This window comes from Neofelis nebulosa, chromosome 16 (genome assembly GCF_028018385.1).
Source record: "Neofelis nebulosa isolate mNeoNeb1 chromosome 16, mNeoNeb1.pri, whole genome shotgun sequence".
Lineage (NCBI taxonomy): Eukaryota > Metazoa > Chordata > Mammalia > Carnivora > Felidae > Neofelis > Neofelis nebulosa.
Window position 1 is genome coordinate 16393598 of NC_080797.1, and position 20337 is coordinate 16413934.

Here is a 20337-nt window from a genome sequence, read left to right on the forward strand (position 1 = left end):
CTCTCTCTGACGAGGGTGGCAGGAAGGGGTCCGCGCTCCCCCGCCTCCCGGGAGACCACAAGGGTCGAGAGGGCCAGGCAAGAGGTCCTCAAATCTCGGCTGGAGAACTGATAGCCGCCTCCCGCCGTTGCTCCGCCAGCCTTCCGCTAGAAAGCGGTGGAAAGGGCCTGCGGCTCCGGCAGCGCGAAGGTCTGCGTCGCCCGGGCCCTCGCCCCGGCCCTCTGAGCAGTAAAAACTACAACTCCCAGCAGCCCCCGCCCGCGCCCGCGCCGGCGCGCAGCCGCGGAGCCGAGGCTGCCGGGAGCGCGTCCCGGAGACCCGGCGAGCGAGCCGGGCGGAAGTCGCCGCCCGCTGGGTCCCGGCCCTGCCGCAGCGAGGCCCAGCCGCCCGCGGGCCCCGGAGCCAGGCCGCACCGGGTGAGTGACAGCTGCACCCGTCGCCGCCGCGCCCTTCCTCGCGACCGGCCCGCGCCGCCGCCCTCTCACCCCGCCGCGTCCTGCCCGTGGCCCTCAGACGCCGAGGAACGGTCCCCTTCTTCCGACGGGCGGGGGACACTCCACCCTCCGACTTGTGAGACACCTACCTGACAGACTTGCAGGACTCTCACTGGCTCTGCCTAGTGCGGGACACCAATCCCTTCCGACTCGTGGGACTCACAGCCTCTCCCAACTCTCAGGACACCTCCCCTCTCTGACTCGTGGGACCCACACCCTCTCCAACTCTCAGGACACTTACCCCCTCTGACTTGCGGGACTCATTCCCCCCTCCAACTCTCAGGACACCTCCCCCCTCTGGTGCGACACACCTCTTCCCTCTGACTCGTGGGGACTCACCCCCTCCAACTCTCAGGACGCCTCACCCCTCTGACCAGTGCAGGACACCTCCCCCTTCTGACTAGTGTGGGACATCACCACTTCCGACCCTGCGGGACACGTTCCTTTCCTGACTCACGTGGGACAGCTGTCCCTGAGCGCGATCCCTTCCTGCCCCACCGCGATCTGCCCTTTCGATGATCGCCTGGCCTCTCCTCCCCTCTCAGACTGGCACTTTAGCGCACCTGCAGCAGGCCAGACCCCCCCCCCCCACCAACCCAGGCCTTCCTCTCCTTCCCCTCAGCCCAGCTCACCTTCCTTCCTTTTGCACCCAAGCTGTCCACCACCCTCCCCGCCCCACCCCCCCCGCCCCCTCCCCCTCCCCCCTGTGGCCTGACCCTCTCCTCCCTGAGTTCCTCCACCCCTGTTGCTTGGGGCCTTTCCTTTGCCCTCCGTGTCGCCAGGCCTGGCAGGCCCCTAGCGCTCGCAGTCCGTCTTCTGTCTGCCAGATACACCTTTCTCGCGAGCACCTTAGTGTCCCCAGGAAACCAGTGTCTCGGCTCCGTCTGTCATTCTTGTCTCCGGGTATGTGCTCGCCGTCTCTCCCTACTACGTTTCCAACAGCGCAGAGGTTTGGGAACAGGCGTCTGCCGACGTCCACCGACTCTCGCTGGCTGTTCAGGGCAAGGACCCAAACTTGGCAGAAGCATGGCGTCACCTTCGGGAACCTAGAGTCTCTGCAGCGCCCCCCCCCCCCCCCGCCCCTCCTCGTAGGAGCTGTGTGGGAAAGACCTTTCTGGACGGGCTGCAGCCCCCCCCCCCCTCCAGCTCCTGGCCCCACCCCACAGGCACAGTCCAGCTAGAGCCCGCGGGCACAGCGGGGCTCCTTCCAGAGCAGCCAGTGGCCTCCCCGGGCCCCTCCCTGATGGCCTCAATGAGCCTTCTATTCAGGCCTGGGGGCCGTGCTGAAAGATACATTGACCGGCCGGGCCTCTGCCGTCGGGACCCGGGAGGGGCGTCTCCTCCTGTGCTGGCCCGAGCGTCCTCCGGGAGGGGACTCAGGTGAAGCGCGGATTTGTTCAGGCGCTGTTAGGCGGCCACGGGAGTGGGCTCCAGACAGAGGAGTCTCAGTCCTGTCGCGGTTTCCCGTCCGGGTCAGCCGGATCGCAGAAAGCATGTTAGGCGGCAGGGTGGGGGAGAAAGTCACATACTTACAGGTGTGTGGGCGCCCCACCGTGTCCCCTGCGATCCCTCAGTTGAGGTGGACGTCTGAGTATTTGGTGCCTTGTGTTAGCTGAAAGCCCCGTTCCCCCCAAAACTGTACCCCGGACGCAGTTCTGGCCATACTTCCCGTGGCCCCCAACCGTGTAGCAAATGTTGGTTTAAGCAATTGATAATTGAGGAGATGTTTACCCGCCAGCCCAACTGCACGTAATCCGCCGTGCTTCCCTTGAGCCACCGAGGGAGTGAGGACGGACCCGAGCGTGACAGGTCCAGCTCCCTGCGTGTGGCCACGAGGCAGCCTCGCGCAGGCTCACAAATACAGCCCCTTCCATCGGACTCGTACGACCTTCTGAGCAGCTACGTGGCGGGCCTCGTGGCAACCATATAGGGCAGGTCTGTAGATGCTCTAGTGTTTTCTTGTTCAGAAGCGGGACGGCCCAGCTCTGAGAATGTGGTCCAGAGTCCTGAAATGGATCCGCACCGGGACAGAGAAGCCGTTGCTGTGTTGTGTAGACATTTGAGGAACGGTACCTGGGATACTGGAAGGAAAATCCAGAAAGTACTGCCCTCCTTTCGCGAGTGCTCTGGACCGTGGAGGTTTTCTGGAAGGCTCTGCTTAAACGGCAACACTAAGGGAACGCAAAACGTTTGTTTTGATGTTTCGGGACTTCTTTGTTGATTTTCCCTCTTGCGAGACGAAGACAATTACTTAGAAAAAGAGAAATCCTGATAATAGAGCGATCTGGGAATACGTTCGGTTTTCTCTTTTTGTCTGCGTTTCCTTTGAATCCCACTTGTTTATCTGTACTAAGTGCAGTAATGAAATGGAACTCGCTGCTCGGGGTTCCTATGCAGAGCGCAGTTCTCATCCGTGGGAACAGGCCACGGGAATAAGGCAGGAGCGGGGACCCAGATGGCATTGTGCCGACACCGGGTGACAGTGGGGATGTGATGTCAGATCAGAGCGCATCCAGAATGGCTTCAGGGGGTCCGGCAGGGCTGACCGCTGGCTGCATCCTGGGAGCCGGGCACCAGCAGAGCAGGAGAGAAGATGGGTTCGGGCAGGTGCGACCCCACCGTCTACAGGAGCAGGCCGTGGTTTGGGTGGATGGTGGGATTTTTATTGTGTCCCCTTATCTTCAGGCTCTCTGATAACGAGTAGCGTTGTTTGGGACGTTGCTTTCAACCGGAAGGGTAACTTTTGCTGAAATTGCTCCTGATGGTACGAGTTCATCACACACGGCCCTACCGTGATGCGGTAAATACAGGCTCTGAGGCTGTGTGTGGAGGGTCCTGGCCCCCGGGAAGCTGAGGCTTCTTGCCCCGTCTCCCTTCTTGTGGCCGGCAGAATGATGGCCCCCCAAGATGTCCACATCATGACCCCCAGAACCTGCAGGTGTATGAGGTGTCAGAGGGGGCCGAAGGTAGCAGATGGAAGGAAGGGTGCCAGTCAGCTGACCTTGAAAAGGGAGGCGCATCCTGGATGACCCAGGCGGGCCCAGCCTAGTCCCAGGGCCACAGAGCAAGTGGACGCAGAGACAGGAGAGCAGGGGGGAGGGCGTGCGAGGCTCAGAGAGATGCGGCGTTGCTGCTTTGAGGATGAGCAGGGGCCGCACGCAAGCATCTCTGGAAGCCGGAACCATCTGGGAAGAGGCTTCTCCCTGGAGCCTCTGAGGGAAGGGAGCCCTGGATTTTAGCCCAGCGGGACCCGTCAGACTTCTGTCCCGCAGGCCTATGACATAAGTGTGCAGTGTTGAAGCACCACACCTGCCCGGAGTGGTCACAGCAGCCACAGAAGCTGGCTTCTCTCAGGTAGTTGACTATAAGCAAAAACAGGGCTGAAAAAGAAGTTGTTCTGAGGTGTATTTAACCTGACTCAGGAGGCAGCTGTGAGTGCCTGCTGTCTGCAGAGCAAGGGGGTGGGGGACCAGCCCCGGGAGGCAGCTGTGAGTGCCTGCTGTCTGCAGAGAAAGGGGGTGGGGGACCAGCCCCGGGAGGCAGCTGTGAGTGCCTGCTGTCTGCAGAGAAAGGGGGTGGGGGACCTGCCCCGGGAGGCAGCTGTGAGTGCCTGCTGTATGCAGAGAAAGGGGGTGGGGGACCTGCCCCAGGAGGCAGCTGTGAGTGCCTGCTGTATGCAGAGAAAGGGGGTGGGGGACCTGCCCCGGGAGGCAGCTGTGAGTGCCTGCTGTATGCAGAGAAAGGGGGTGGGGGACCTGCCCCAGGAGGCAGCTGTGAGTGCCTGCTGTCTGCAGAGAAAGGGGGTGGGAGATGCACAATTTAGTAGGATCCAGGGTGTCGGCCTTTAAGGAAATGATCTGGGAGGAGGGCCTCACCTCAGTCCCTAAAGCACATGCTTGGCCGCTGTGACTTTTTCCTTCCTGGTTTCCTTGTGCCTCTCACCCCGTCCAAATTTGAAGTGCAGTTTCCTTGTTGAGTGCAAGGAGGAAGAATGCCGTGAGCCCGGTAATGCTTTCCAGGAGCCTGGCCCCAGTGGGTGTTCGACATTCGCTTCCCTGACTCTCCCGGCATTTCTGGAGTCCCGGAGCCCGCCAGCCCTCGCCTCTGTCTTTGTCACTCTGAGGAGCTCAGGGCCGGCAGCCTCAGCTCTTTTCTCCAACCAGGAGGTGCGGTGGGCAGCCAGCTCCCCCCCTGCTGCCTGGACGTTTGCCCTCTTAGGACCGTTCAGTTCCGAGACCGGGGCCGTGCTGGGGGAGGGGAGGCAGCCACCGTGCAGGGGCGAGGCAGCGCCTGAGCCTAGATCCTGGAAAGGCGGAGGTTTGCTCTGGCAAATGCAGCTAAACCTGTTGGTTCTGCCACCTGTCACACACCCGTCCTGAGGGAAGCGGGGAAAGAGTCCCTCTTGGCTGTGGGCTCTGTCGGGAGTGGCCGCGCCTGTCGTCTCAGCTTTATGTGGAGTCCTGTCTCGGCCTGGGGATGGCGTGAGAAGGTAGGGGTGGCCGCTCCCTCCTGGGGCTCGGGCGGGAGCGTCTCCCTAGCAGGGTCCGGAGTCCGGGGACCCACTTGGGAGTGGACAGACCCCGGGTCACACCTTGTCGCTCAGGCCTGTGTTACAAGGAAGTGCTGGCGACAGAAACCAGAGATGTAGGCGAGGCAGTGAGCCGTTCTTGGTGCCCGTCTAAGAGAGAGGGGGTGGGGAAGGAAAGGAGGATTGGAGCCCCCGCGGGGGGGGCGGGTGGCGGTTGTCCCCCCGGGTGGCTCTTTCCCGGGACCTCTCCCGGCGGTGTGGCTGGCGCAGGAGAAGGGAGGCCAGCAGGGGTGCGGCCCCCGGGTTTCCGAAGGGAGATCCGGAACAGGCGAGCGTGGCCAGCCAGAGACTGTGTGACATTTTGCCGTAGCAACTAGGTTCTAACTTTCCTGATTGTGTAGGATCAGCCCGTTATGCCGCAGACGGGGGGGTCGACGACCTGGTTGTCACGATAAAGCAAACATTTAAACTGTGGAGAGCTTTGAGGAGTGCGGGCAAAGAGATCCTCTTTGAGAGAGAGCCTCACCCGGGCCTTCTCCTGGGAGCGGCTCTGTCCGTTTCGCTGTTGCCCTTGTGGCGCATTTCTGTTGGGGTTCATGGCTGCACGTTTGGGGTTGTGGTGGTGGCTGGAAGTGGTGGTGTTTCCTTTAAATACGAACGCGAGGCCCTGCACTGCGCCAGGACTCTGGCAACAAGACGCTTCAGGCCCCATCAGTTCTGAGAGTTCTGGGTGCTGAACCAGCCTGGGCTTGGGGGGGGGGGGGCAAATGGAAAGACATCTGATTTTATCTCCACAAAATAAAAGTAGCTCCTAGGACACTAATGGAGGGCTGTCTTCAGAGGTTGGGTTTTGGTCCAGAGAGAAATTAATCCAGTCGTGAAGCTAAAGGGATTTTTCTGGAAGGCAGACAGAGCCCACTGTCGTTCTCTTGTTCCCAAAAGGCGGTGGGGCCCCAGGCTCTGCCCGCCGGTCAGGGGCTGGGACTAGCCTGGCGGAGCAGAGCCCCTTCCCCCCAGGAGCTCAGAGTGGAGCCGTGGTCGCAGGGGGCAGCACAGAGGACGGCGTGGGAGGAGGTGTGTGTGTTCCTGGGGCCCTGCCGTGGCAAACTACCACGAACGTGGCTGGAAACCACACACATTTATTCTCTCCCAACGCGGAGGCCAGAAAGCCAGTGTCGGTGTCACTGGGCCGACGTCAAGGTGTGAGCCGGCGAGTGCTCCCTCCAAGGCCGTAGGGGACAACCTGGCCTGGCCTCTTCCAGCTTCAGGGGCCCCAGGCACTTCTTGGCCATGGCCCCATCACTCCCCTCCCTGCCTTCGTGGTCACAGTCTCCTATCGTTGTCTCATGCCCCTCTGCCTCCTTTTGTAAGGACGCTCGTGGCTGCATTTAGAGCCCACCTCTCCCATCTCCCCATCCCTAGATCCTTAACGTAGTCACATCTGCAGAGTCTTTATTGACAAATTAGGGGACGCTCACAGGTTCAGGGTTAGGCCTGGATATCTTCCGGTATCCACAGGAGGGAAGCTCACCGGTTGGGGAGTGGGTCCTTCGCCGTAGATGGGGGCAGGAGGGGAAAGGGACAGCAGAAGCATGACTATCATGGCACAGCTAGGGACCTCCAGGTGGTCCTGTGTGGTCAGAGAGGTTGGCGTCCCAGGCAGAGGCATCACGCACAGGGGTTTGGCTCACGGACTATGGAATTGGAAACCACCCAGCGCTCTGTGTGTGTGTGTGTGTGTGTGTGTGTGTGTGTGTCGGGCTGAGGAGTTTGTCCGTCAGTGGGAGAGCTTTAGGATCTAGTGAAGGACTTCAATCCACGTTCGCTTTTTCGGGGAATCGATCTGTCACTTGTGTGCAGGATGGGTCTGAGAGGGTCCAGGGCAGGGCCCGGGCCACTTTCTCTGTGGAGAGACGGTCCTCGTGTTTGGCCTTGCAGGCTGCGCCGTCCCCGAACTTGCTGCCGTGCCCAGTACTTCCGGGATGGTCCAGCTGCTTCTGGTCAAGCTTACTTACACGGCTAGGCCCTCCGGGCAGGTGGGCAAAGGTGCTGGCAGAGTGAAGGGGAAGGTGGGGGGGAGCCGGCCACACGGCTCTGGGAAGGGGGCCCTGTTCTGTCCCGGCTTACACGTGAAGGAGCCGAGGCCCAGAGAAGCGAGCCCAGGCCTCTGATGGGTGGTGGGATGCAGGTGGGACCCGGACGGTCCAGATCCCCAGAAGGCCAAGGTGAGAGATGGCGCCAGGTGGAGGCCTTGGGCGGGGGGACCCACATCCAGAGCTGGGGTGCAGACCAGACCAGGGAGGGGAGAGAAAGCGAGCTGCCTGCTCCCCAGGATGACTTCTGAGGGCTGCGAGTGCCCTCAGCCAGCTCAGCAGATTCCTGGGGGAACCCGTTCTGGTGCCCGCGGGCAGACGAGGGGGCCCAGCGGCCGGGCCTGGAGTTCGGGGCAGAGTTGCGGGCGGGGAAGGCGCGGGGAGCCCGCACTGTAGCAGTTCTGCCCCTGGAGACCGAGCCCACCTCAGGGAAGATTCAGGAGAAGAGGTGGGCTGCAGGGAAGTAGCTGCAGGCTCGCTGTCCCCCTGGCAGGAGGTTCAGCCTTGTGACATGGAGCAGGACGGAGGGGCAGAGGGGGCAGAGGGGCGGAGGGGCGGCTCCTCCAGGATGGTGAGGGGCGGGGAGGGACCGAGGTGTCACAGCCTGCGGAGGGGTTCTCATCACTCAGACACGGTATTTACTGGGTGCGTTCTGTGTACCTGAGAGTATAACGTGGGGATCAAATGGCCACTCAGATGGCTGATTTGGACACGTATGTAGACGGTGGAGAAGGAACCAGAAGAGCAGACATGGCTGAACTACCCCCAAGAAGCAGGAGTGGGCCCCTTCTCTCCAGACCCCTTGGACCAGGGCCAGGCAGCCTGGTGCATGGGAGGGGTGGCCATGTGGGCTCTGCCCTGGGCCCCCTCGTCACCTGCAGGAAGCCAGCAGGCAGGAGATGTGACAAGATGACCAGGGGCAGGATGACGAACCAGGAATGGAGAGCGGGCAGGCTAGGGGCCAGTAGGGTGACACCTCACGATGGTGACCCCTGGCGGGCATTGTGTCCACCTCCCCTGAGGCCCAGTGTGACAGCCGGGCCGGATGCGGGGGTGTGGATCTGCAGTATGACCAAGGTGGGGCCTGGGGTGGAGTTGAGGGACTGTTGAGGACGTGGGCCTATTTTTCATTCCTTCCGCAAATATATGCCGAGTTTCCACCGTTTGCCAGGAGTGTAAGTTCGCAGTGGGCAAGTCCCTGCCCCGTGGAGCCACGGCAGCGTGGAAGTGATTACGTGGGTGGCTGAGGGCCTCGGAGACGAGGGGCAGGATGCCGTGGTAGAGAATGGGCAGGCACTCCAGGGCAGTCCCTGCGGGGTGGGCGGCCGAGTCTTTCCGGGGAGCTGACACTTTAGAAAAATCCTGAAAGGTGAGGCAGCCACGCAGAGAGGCGAGAGCGTCCTGGCGGGGGAGACGAGCCCCGGCCAGGGTGCACGAGGGCCACGGTGCCCGGCCGGCCAGTAGAGGAGCCTGCTCAGGGAGGTGGAGGTCTGGGCGGGGGCCGTGTGGCAGTGAGGGTTTACTCCCAGAACTCGCGGCGACGCGGTGCGATCTACCCGTGTGGGTAGAGCGGGTGTCGCCGGCCGCGGGGCAAGTGGGTCACCAGACGGGAGTGGCAGCAGACGGTGTGGTTGGAGGGGGTGGGTGGCCGAACTGCCAGGTCTCTGGCTGGAGCAGATGGCTGTGGAGGGAGGGGGCGTGCCTGGGTTCTTCAAGGTGGTGGTGGTCCTCATGCAGAAAAGGGCATCTCCTGAGGTTCCGATGGAGATTTGGCCCCGGGCAGCAGAGAATATGGCGGCTCTCGGTCACCAGCACTATTCCTGAGGGAGGGGTTGGGGGGGAGAGAAGCTTGGGGAGAGCAAGCAAGACTTAGTTGGGAACAGTAAGTTGAGGAAGCGTTAGAATCCAGGCGGAACTGGGAACGGGAGGTGAGCGGGGGTTGAGAGCTCTGTGGCCACGTGGCAGAGGAGATGGGCTCTGGGTGGCTTGGGCCCGGCCGTGGTTTGGGAAGCCCTGGGCTTGGGTGCAGCAGAGGAGGGCCAGTGGCCGGGACCCCCGTCTCCCAGCCAGGAAGGCCTCAGCCACCAGCTCCGTGGCCACAGCTGGTCCACTTCCCGGGGGGGGGGGGGGGGGGGGGCAGGGAGCCCTCGCCCAGGAGGGAGGCCTGGGACCAGCATCTGAGGTGAGGCGGGGGGCTTCCCGAGCCCACCTCCCCCGCGCAGCACCCCTGCCCCCAGGGCCCCCCTTTTCTGCACCCGACCCTACAGGCAAAACCTACACATGTGTCCAAAAGCAAGAGAAGGAAAGGGCTGGCTTCCACGTGGAACCATGGCCACACTTTTCTACCCGCAGAGCCAGCGGCCTGTGATGTGGATGGGAGCTCCTTGACCCCCCCGCCGTGGGCCGTGTGGACTGGGGTGCGGCGGGAGGGGGGGCTCGGGGTGGCATGAAGCTGCCTGGCCCCCCGCCCTTCCCTGCTGCCACCCATTAGCAAGAGGAGCTTCCGCCCCTGAAGTCACGTCGTTGGCTGTTTCGGGGCAGGAGGCAGAAGTGAACTAGCGGTCCGGCCCGGGGACTTTCTCAGGCCGGGACTTACTGAGTTACAACTGAAGACGGAGACTGAGGGCCGCAGCCCAGAGCTGGCTGTCTGCCGATCGTCCCCAGCTTGTCCGGCACCACTGTGGCCGCGCCAGCCAGGCTGCCGTGGTCCGTGCCGGCGACGTAAACAGGGGGCAGGTGGTGAAGAGCCGCGGTTCCTGGCCGCCTCCCGGCTGTGGTAGTGCCCCTGGGGAGTGGGCCAGGGTCCCATGGCTCCAGGCCAAGAGGGCCCGTCAAGACTCTAGCCCCTCTGTCATTTGCATGAATAGAATGGTGTCAGAGGACAGACTTTGCCAGAAACAGAAGTATTTCTGTTTGGTTCATGTCTGTTTTATACTTGTATCTGCATATTACAGACGCCTGGCCCAGGAGGAAGCATGCACACGTCTGCTCTGTGCCCTGTTCTAGGAGTGCAGGACTGGAACACACTGATAATTGTGTGCCATGATGTTGGGGGGCGGGGTAGTGACAGATGCCAAGGAAGGGGACATGGGGGCTGCTGTCGGGAGCAGAGCCCTTGGAGCGGGCTTCTCGGATGAGGTGGCATCTGATGAGAATATAGCTCAGGAGCCTGTCCTGCCCAGACCCCTCGGCACCCCCACTCCCTCCCTCACCCCCTGCTGCTCCCTCTTTCTGAGCTTGTAAAGCGCCAGCCTCCACAGAACTCGCCCTCGCCAAGCTTTCTATCCCGCCAGTCGAGACAGAGGAGATGGAATAGTTTTGCTCTGGAAAGACTTCTCACCTTGCCGAATAAGAGTGAACAAAGATATTGCTAGAGTCGGGTTTCATTAAGCCAAATCCTAACAGCCGCACAGCAGTGACAGTGCCGTTCCGGGTACGGCAGCCTTCAGGCCGTGCACCGTCACGGGATTGGGAAGCCGCTGACCTCTCTCCTCTCTCTCTGGGTGCCCAGGTACCGCCTGCCCTTCAGTCTGATGCCCGTCCAGCCCTCCAACCACCTGGAATGGAATGAGTCTATGCACTCCCTCCGGATAAGTGTGGGGGGCCTTCCGGTGCTGGCGTCCATGACCAAGGCGGCAGACCCCCGCTTCCGCCCCCGCTGGAAGGTGATCCTGCCATCCTTTGTGGGCGCCGCTGTCCTCTGGCTGCTCTACTCCCACCGCCCGCCCCCAGGCAGGCCCCCCATACCCAACGCCCACAACTGGAGGCTCGGCCAGGCACCCGCTGACCGGTACAATGACACCTACCCCCTGTCCGCCCCCCAGAGGACGCCAGGTGGGACTCGATACCGAATTGCGGTCATTGCTGACTTGGACACGGAGTCAAGAGCCCAAGAGGAAAACACCTGGTTCAGTTACCTGAAGAAGGGCCATCTGACCCTGTCAGACAGCGGGGACAAGGTGGCCGTGGAGTGGGACAAAGGCCACGAGGTCCTCGAGTCCCACCTGGCTGAGAAGGGGCGGGGCATGGAGCTCTCCGAGCTGATCGTTTTCAACGGGAGACTCTACTCTGTGGACGACCGGACAGGGGTCATCTACCAGATCGATGGCACCAAGGCCGTGCCCTGGGTGATCCTGTCTGATGGCGATGGAACCGTGGGGAAAGGTAGGTTGGGCCCTCTCTGCCTCCCGGCTTTGGCTGAGGTGTTGGGGGACAGGTTTGGGTTGACTGTCTGCCGGTCTGGTTTGTGCCCGTGTGCGGTGAACACGACCAGGAGGGACCACCGGGAAGAGCCCTCCCCTCCTGCTTCTGGCCCCCACCCCCCACCCCCCACCCCGAGCTGGGAGCCGAAGTCTTACAGGGCCTCGGACCAAAGCAGTTTCTAGCAGTAGGAGCTTCTTCCTAGAAGACTGGCCATGAAGCAGGCTCCTTTCCAGGACTAGTTTGAGGGCTGCTGCTCCCGGTGACCCCAGGATCGAGCCATTTCTTCCATCTTAAAAGGTGTCTTCAGAGCACGCAGGGATGACACCCTCTGAGTGTCTTACCTTTAAAGCCATGGTGTCCGATTGCCCTCGTTTTGAACTGAGACTTTATTGAAAAGGTAAACTTACGCTGCCTGGGGCTCCTTTCTGGAAACCCAGCCGAGGGAGGGTCTGCGTAGCAGCGACCGCACTTGAGTGGGATCCGTGCTCAGAAACCAGCTGTCACCCATGCTCTGTTGAGCCAGAAAGGAGTTACCGCTCTCAGCCCGCGGGGAGAGGGAGCCAGAGCGGGCCGGGGCCTTCCCCGGGGGAAGGGGCCAGGAGGCGCTAGGCACCGGCGGGGGAGCTGACAAAAATCCCGTTCCCAGGCTGGGTGTGCACCCTCTAGGAAGCTGAGCACTGCGGCCTCTCTAAGGCCGGAGCAGTGGTAGCAACTAGCTGGCCCGTGGGGCGCGCCGTCCGCCAGCCCTCCCTCCCCTCCCCCCCCCCCCCCAGTGATAAAACCCCTTCCGGGCTTGCCCAAGCCTCGGGCAATTGGCAGGGAACTATCTCGGCCTGGGTTTTAGAGAAAACATTCGTTGCCCATTTCCTGCCATGGTTTGTCAGCGTTTATGGGCAACCATATAATGGTTCTGTTCTTCCCTGTCGGATCAGGAAGAGAGCGGAATAATGGGAGCCTTGGGTTGCCCTGTGGTCAGGTCATCGGAAGGGACAAAAGACTGGTCAATGGAGAGGGCCTTATCTGAAAGTGACCCCGGGGCGTTGATGAGGTCCCTGAGACCACAAGGTACTCAGCGGGTCCCTCCAGAGCCACCTGCAGAGAAGCATTCTGGAGGCCACAGCTCTAGGTCCTTGGGGCCGGCCAGAAGCTGGCAGAACGTGTGGGAAAGCGGGCACAGTTTAGAACACGGGGTGCAGGGAACGGCTTTCCCACACAGCCTGAGCGCCCTGCAGCCTTCAGCTGGGCTCACAGTAAGTAAACCTGCCGAGAAGTAAACACACTGATCAGAGCCGACTAGGAGCCCCCACCAGCCCTCGTAGCCCTGGCCACTGGGGCTTCACGTCCGCTCGACGGGTGCCAGGCACAGTTGCAGAGACAGAGACCGCTCTCTGCTACGGTAACCTCTCCAGGCGCTCCCACCTGCCCAGGGTCGGGGGTGATCCTGAGGTTGGGGCACACAGCTTGAGAAACAGTTCGGGGATCAGAGGAGACTGACCAGTGGCTGCTGGGCCATTGGGAGTGGGGGAGCAGGCGAGGCACCAGCGGCAGGAGCCATTGGAATCAGTTTAGGACAGACTGTCCCAGCAGAGGGTCCCTAGATCCAGTGGCCAAAGAGAAGGTGATGGGTCTTGGGGACAGAGGACAGGGAGAATAGCAGGCAGAGGGCCGGTGCCCCACTGCTGGCCCTCTGGGAATGGCACCCTGAGCCAGACTGTCCCCCGCTGTCTTGTCATCGCCTCGTGTAAGGTCCAGCATGGGTGCCCTCTGATGCCCAAGGCTGCCAGACCCCCCGCGAACCCAGGGAGCAGAGGGGTGGCTGTCATCCCAGGCACGCCCCCTCGTCTCCTTGTCCCCAGGCTTCAAAGCCGAGTGGCTGGCGGTGAAGGACGAGCATCTGTATGTGGGCGGCCTGGGCAAGGAGTGGACCACCAGCACGGGGGAAGTGGTGAACGAAAACCCGGAATGGGTGAAGGTGGTGGGCTGCAGGGGCAGTGTGGACCACGAGAACTGGGTGTCCAGCTACAATGCCCTGCGGGCCGCCGCGGGGATCCAGCCGCCAGGTAAGGGACCTGGCCCCGCCCGGGGTCATGGCAGATGCCCGTGCTCTGCGTGCGCGCTTTCTCTGGGCACAGCGGTGTTGGGGATTTCTGCCTGTGCGGTCTGTTCCCAGCCCCACCCCATCCCTTCGCTGTCCCTGACAGAGCTCCTCCTGCTGTCTCAGACCACAGCCCCTCCTGTGCCAGCTCTTCTGGCCGGTCCCTGAGGGTGGGGCCCGGGCCCCGCCCCTGACCAGGTAGAAGCAAGGTGGACCGGGCTCTGGTTCTCCCCTCGCCTCCCGGGAGAGTGTCACGGCTGGTGTGTGTGTGTCGGGGCGGGGGGGGGGCCGGGGGGGTCGGGATGCTCGGAGCGGCCAGGCAGCTCCAGGCTTGGGGGGCATGGCGCTGAGGACGTTGCTTCGCCCCCAGATAGGAGGGTGTGCTGCCTCCTTTTCAGCCTCGAGGGAGCGTCTCCCCCCAACCCTGATCCCTTCCTCACAAATCCATCGTGCTGGCTTATCTCGCTCCCTTCCCCCGGGCTCGCTCGCTCATCGTGCTCCTTGGTTAGCAGCAAGGGAGCAGAAACGCAGACAGAACTCCTGGCCACGGGTCCCCAGGCCTGGGCGGTCTCGGTCTGGCTTTCCCGTCTTTGGCTCTCGGAGTGACCAAGGACAAGGACGGACGGAGAGCGCCACAGGAAGCAGGGAGGTCTCGATAGGACGGAGTGGTGACGCTCCCTGGCGGCCAGCCCGCCACGCACTGTCCGCAGCGTGGAAGCCCGCGCGGGGAAGGAGGTGCCGCGGGCGCACGACCACGTGGTGGAGGGTCCCGTCCGCACCCTGCTCGTGGGCGGGGCGGTCTGGTGACCCCGGGGGGGGGGGTCTGTCGTGTGTCCCCAGGCTACCTCATTCACGAATCGGCGTGCTGGAGCGACACTCTGCAGCGGTGGTTCTTCCTGCCACGCCGCGCCAGCCACGAGCGGTACAGCGAGAAGGACGACGAGCACAAGGGCGCCAACCTGCTCCTGAGCGCCAGCCCGGACTTCGGCGACGTCTCCGTCAGCCACGTGGGCGCCGTGGTCCCCACGCACGGCTTCTCCTCCTTCAAGTTCATCCCCGACACCGACGACCAGATCATCGTGGCCCTCAAGTCTGAGGAGGACGCGGGCAGGGTCGCCACCTACATCCTGGCCTTCACACTGGATGGCCGCTTCCTACTGCCGGAGACCAAGATCGGAAACGTGAAGTATGAAGGAATAGAGTTTGTTTAAATTTACAAACTTCAGACCAGCAAGGCCGAGAGCTGGACGGTGTTCAGCTGCATCAGGACTCAAGTTTTATAAAAACCAGAGGACGGCACTTTTCCGCGGTGTTTGGTTTTGCTTTTGTCGTTTCCTTTTCAGAGCTCAGGTGTGTGCCTGGTGCAGAGACCCTCCCCGCCCCCCAGAACAGGGAGGTCAGCCCCAGGGTGCGAGCAGCCGCAGGAGGGGGTTCCGCAGTGCGCAGTGCCGGGAAACGGGCCGGGTCGGTTCCCCTTGTGGCCACCTGTTCTGTGCACTGCCACCTGGTGGTGGGAGCTGGTCCCTGCGGGCGTCCTAATCTGGGACCAGCCCTCCCTCCTGCCCACCTCCCTCTCTTTCTCTCCTTCCCTTTGTGCTTTCGTTTAATAAATGTTTCTTGAGCTCCTACTGTGCATCCAGCACTGTCCCCCCGTGAGAACAAAACAGTGAGTCTGAAGTGGGACCTGCCTGTCGGGAACTCCCAGGCCACCCCCTTTGCTTCCTTCCTGGTGAACCTCGTACGTTAAATCCACTCCTCGAGGCGCCCGGAAAGGAATCTGTCTACACTACAGGGTGTCACAGGGCTGTGTGGGCGAAGGCAGACCTCCAGGGATGCATCTCCCCACAACCCACAGGAAAGGACACAAGTTTGCTCGTTTGTCCTCAGCCTCACATCAGGCAGTCTCCGCTCCGTGTGGCTGACTCCACGGTTTTTCCCTTCAGGAAGCTTCTGTGGCCAGGCAACACTTGGAAGTTTTAATTATGGCGCTCGCTTTGCCAGCATGTGTACTGAGGTTTTTAATTATTAACTCATTTTAATTAAACCAATTTCCTTTCTCATATTGGAGTCACCAAATCTTATCACACAGACCAAAGTCCCATAGTTAACGAATTCATTCCCAGCAGTGGAGGAGGCTGGAATTAAGTTCTGGCAGGTGGGAAGACAAGTGATTAAGCATTTAGAAGTCCTCGGTCAGAAGATATGAAGACAAAACATTAGCAACTGTCAGATGTTGTCTTGCCTTTAAAGACTTCCACGAGTGGCGATCTTTTCCTTCCTTTACGGGCCTGCCCTAGGTCAGGGGTGCTGGGCTCTTTCCAAGAGAGGTCATGTACGAGGCCAGCCTGGCCCTGTGGCTTCTGTCCCCTGACCTTTTGTTTCTCCCTCCCCTGGGGAACTTTGCAGCTTCTCCTCTGGAAACTTCACACAAATCGCTTGCTTATCTGCGTCCCTGTGGCCTCTTCGTGCTCCAAGGCAAAGGCAAAGGGTTTAGGACAGGTCAGCCAGGACCAGAGCCGAGGAGGGCCCTTCCCCTGAAGCTCCCTCACCCCTCCGGGAGTTGTAGGATGCCTGATGGTCTGGGAAGGGCCATCTTTTAGGCTCAGGTGTCACTGAGGACCCCTGTCTCACAGACTTTTCCCGCTTACAGACTCTGATGACGCTGCTAGGCAGGAACCCAGGGAGGCTCCCGCTCCCACTGTGAAGTATCTAGGAAAAGTATGTGCCACGTTTCTCTGGAACTCGATTCCTGCTGGACGTAGCCTGGAGCAGCCAAGTGTTTTCTGACTGCCTGGCCAGGCTCCCTGACCCACGTCCTTGATAAATGTCACTGACGTGGAGGCCGTGTGAGTTTTTGAAACGGAAGCAAAATTAGGAAGGTTGGAGGACTTGGGACAGTCACTAAGTCGAGACCTTTCTGATGGCACTTCAGGCCTAGGTGCCCCAAGGGGGTTTTCACAGTTAGAGATTTGAGACCGTTTTAAAGCTAGAAGTTTTCTGTTTCTGTATTTGCTGCCGTAAGCATCAGGAAGCATCAGGATTGCGTTCCTTCCTACTGGAGCCATTGTTTTCTAAACAATAAAGTGCCAGAGGGGACTGTGAATGCTCTGTCTGCGGCTCTGTGTTGGCTGTTGGCCAGGGGCCTCATGCAGGAAATGTAAGGGGGGTGGCGATTCACAAACAGGCCGGGCTCTCAGGGGTGCGATCTGTCCTCTTCTGGGGCGGGGGCGTCTGACAGGCCATGGGAATTGGCGGGACAGGCGCCTTCACAGACCAGGGAACGGCTTTTCTGGAAAACGAATCATCCAGTCCCAACTTTTCCTGTGTCTGAAGGAGCCCGTTTGGTCATTGCAGTGAAGGACATGGGCTGTGAAATCACTCACAGGTTCCAGTCCTGGCCCTGACGCTTCCCAGCTGTGTGGCCCGGGACAGCACGTCTGACTTCTCGGTCCTTCGAGTTCCTCGTCTGTAAAGGGAGGATGCTGCTGTGAACAGCCCCCGGTGCCCAGTTAGCATGCGCTCGCCCGTTCTGGCTCGCCGCGTGATGGGGTGATGAGGAGGGTCCCAGCAGAGAGGTTAGGCCGATCAGGGTGCCCCTGGCGTGTCTGTGGAGCTGCGGGGATGAGCCCGTTCCCCGGGGTGCGAACCCTCAGGAGCACCCAGGAGCAGCGGATGGGGAAGGGCTGTTGGAGAAGATGGGCCTGAGCTGGCATAGGACCCAGAGGGCGTGCTCACAGGTCCTTTTCTCTCTTCAGACCCTCCCTTGCCCTTCCTCCTCCCCGCCCTGCTCTGTGTCCCCAGAGACTGACAGTGGTGGGGGGGGGGGGGGCCCACGGAGGGAGGAGGATGAGCCGAAGGTCCTCAGTTCCCTCTAGCAGGGTCGCCTCCGGCACGATCTCGCGAGAAGGGTCCCCCCTGCCCTCTCAGCCTGTGCTCCAGTGACTGCTCCCTGCCCTCGGCCCTTCTGGCCTGAGAGTGGTCCACACTCCAGGAACCACTCTACCCCTCGTGATGTCCCTACCCCTGCTCACTCACACCTCGCAGGTCGTCCCTTCCTTAAAGCCTCCGTCGGTGACCCCCGTTTGGAGCCATCTGTTTCCTACTGGGAGCCTGACCATCAGATACCGCAGGGAGGTCAGGGAAGAAGGTCCGCAGAGGGTCCGTGGACTGAGCCACAGGGAGGACCCGGTGTTCTTGGCAGTCCTCCGGAGAACAGCTCCAGGAGGGCCGCGAGGGGGAAGCCGGAGGGCGTCGGCCTGAGATGGAACCGGACAAGGAGTCATCTCTTTGAGAAGCTCCAGATACCGCGGGGTCTGGGCTCACACCCTCCTCACACGCGTGGTGACTGTGGCCTGCTGGCTGCTCTCTGTGTTCAGGGTATAATTCATCAGCAAAAGGAGAGCTCCCAAGCACCGTCTTAGAACAGAGTGAAAACAAGTGAGATTAATCTCTTCCCAAGCGTGAATCCTGTCATATGCACTTTAAATTGGTGAGTTTCAAGGTAAATCGTACCTTAATAAAATTGTGTAAAAGATGTGACTCAAAACCCTTCATGCCAAGAAAATTCCAAGGCCACATGGTCTTACTGGTGAATTGCCCCAAAGATTTAAGGAAGAAACAATACCAAGCCAACACAAAATCTTCCATGATTTGGGAAATCGAGAACACGTCCTGACTGATTTTCTGAGGGTTCCACTATTCTGATACCAAAACCAGACACATCTTTTACAAGAAACGACAGATACAGGCCAGCATCCCTCATGAACAAAGATGCAGAAGTCTTTGATGAAAATCTAGCCGGTTGAATCCAGCTGTATGTAAAAGCGGAAGTAATTCACGAGAGAGTGTGTTTTATTCCAGGAAGGCAAGGTTGGTTGAATAGTCAAAAAGTAACATAATCCACCACGTTGCCAGAGTAAAAAGGAAAAATCCTGGAGCGTCTGGGTGGCTCAGTCGGTTAAGTGGCCGACTTCAGCCAGGTCACGATCTCGCGGTCCGTGAGTTCGAGCCCCGCGTCGGGCTCTGTGCTGATGGCTCGGAGCCTGGAGCCTGTTTCGGATTCTGTGTCTCCCTCTCTCTGACCCTCCCCCGTTCGTGCTCTGTCTCAAAAGTAAATAAACGTTAAAAATAAATTAAAAAAAAAAAAAAAGGACAAATCCTATAATTGTCTCAAAAGACACAGAAAAAGGTTTGGACAAAATTCAACACCTGTTCATGATTTTAAAACAAACAAAACTCTTAGCAAACCAGGCATAAGAGGAACGTCGCTCATCACTTGATAAAGGGCACTTGCCGTAAACCTACAGTGAGCGTCATACTTTGTGCTGAAAGACCAAAGGTCTTCCCTCCCCCTAAGGCTGGGAACGAGGTAAGAATGTCCCCCCCAACAACCTACTTTCTTATGTTGGAGCCATTTTATTTATTTATTTTTTTTTTAATTTTTTTTCAACGTTTTTTATTTATTTTTGGGACAGAGAGAGACAGAGCATGAACGGGGGAGGGGCAGAGAGAGAGGGAGACACAGAATCGGAAACAGGCTCCAGGCTCCGAGCCGTCAGCCCAGAGCCCGACGCGGGGCTCGAACTCACGGACCGCGAGATCGTGACCTGGCTGAAGTCGGACGCTTAACCGACTGCGCCACCCAGGCGCCCCTGTTGGAGCCATTTTAAACCAAAACTCGCACAGAAGTTGCAAAACTAGCACGGTGCCTTCGTGGAGCTGAAGGACAGATGGCACACGTACAGAAACTCCCTTGTTTCTGTGTAGCTGACGTGAACAACTGGAAACCCTGTGCAGTAGTTAAAACCTCGGAACGACCCAAATGTCCATCGGTGCACGTAAACGCATACGCAGGGTGTAGTCTGTCCCCATGGGGCACGACTCCTCAGGAAAAAAGTGAGCCAAGAGCTGGTGTTCGCATGTGGCACGAATGAGTCTCAAAAGCCTCGTGCTAAGTAAAAGCAGCCAGATGCAGAACATCACACGTTGTGTGTTTCTGTTTCTATGCAATTCTAGGACACGCAAAACGCATCGGTAGTTGCCAGGGATGGGGGCTGGCGGAGGGGACTGACCGCAGAGGGGCATAAGGAACGTTTGAGGATGATGAAAACGTTCTGTAGATTATGGTCACGGTTGCCATTTGCACACCTCTGTCAAAACTCATTAATGCATTTTAATGAATGCGTTTTAATGTATGTAAATCATACCTCAAGAGAGCAGGGGGGAGGGGCAGAGGGAGAGAGACCGACTCTTAGGCAGGGTCCACGCTCAGCGTGGAGCCCCACGTAGGGCTCGATCCCATGAACGCGGGATCGTGACCTGAGCTGAACTCAAGAGTTGGACGCACAGCCGGCTGAGCCATCAAGGCGTCCTGAGCCAATTTTTTTTAAAAAGAAAAAGTGGGGGTTTGAATCCCAGCTCCTTCCCTTTCTTGCTGCACAACCGGGCACACTTTGCCTCTCTCGCCTCTGTTTTCTCATCTGCAGAGGGAACCCCCTTTGCAGATAACCACCCACGGGGGTTTGGGTAGCAAGTGGGCCGAGACCCGTGCGAAAGGTCTCTGGTAGACCCCAGCAGGAGCCTCTGGGGCCAGTTCCTGCGCTCGGCGTGCAGGTGGGGGAGACGCAGGAAAGATTGCCCTATGAACCGGCCAAAGGTCCTCGCCTCCGAAAATCCCCAGGCCTCTCCCTGCCACTGTTGGCAGTGGCTTCCTGGTGACAGCAGCCGGACCGTCGTCTGCGGTGCCCGGGGCTTTCCGTCCTACCGGCACGGAGTCCCTCCTCACCGGACCAGGCCCTCTCAAGCTCGGTTCCGCCTGGAGGGCCCCGGGGGAGCCCACACCCCGCACTCGGATTCCACGCAGAGGCCTTGGGCTCACACCTTCCTTGCCCGAACACGAAGGACTTTCCAGGACCGTGGGGCTAA

At 60.1% G+C, this 20337-nt stretch overlaps 1 protein-coding gene across 3 annotated transcripts in view; it reads left to right on the plus strand.

The window, feature by feature from the left end:
- Positions 1-286: 286 nt before the first annotated feature.
- LOC131497997 (soluble calcium-activated nucleotidase 1) overlaps positions 287-20337 on the plus strand; it is a 31178-nt gene continuing 11127 nt past the window's right edge. The window contains exons 1-4 of one of the 3 annotated variants that reach the window (XM_058704802.1): positions 287-416; positions 10627-11279; positions 13175-13378; positions 14254-15041. In XM_058704802.1, coding sequence (XP_058560785.1) covers positions 10649-11279; positions 13175-13378; positions 14254-14624 — 1206 coding nt within the window. In that variant the 5' untranslated portion in view covers positions 287-416; positions 10627-10648 and the 3' untranslated portion in view covers positions 14625-15041. Of the gene's footprint in view, positions 417-10626; positions 11280-13174; positions 13379-14253; positions 15042-20337 lie in introns of those variants that run through there. The other 2 variants (XM_058704800.1, XM_058704799.1) reach the window with 2 other exon arrangements.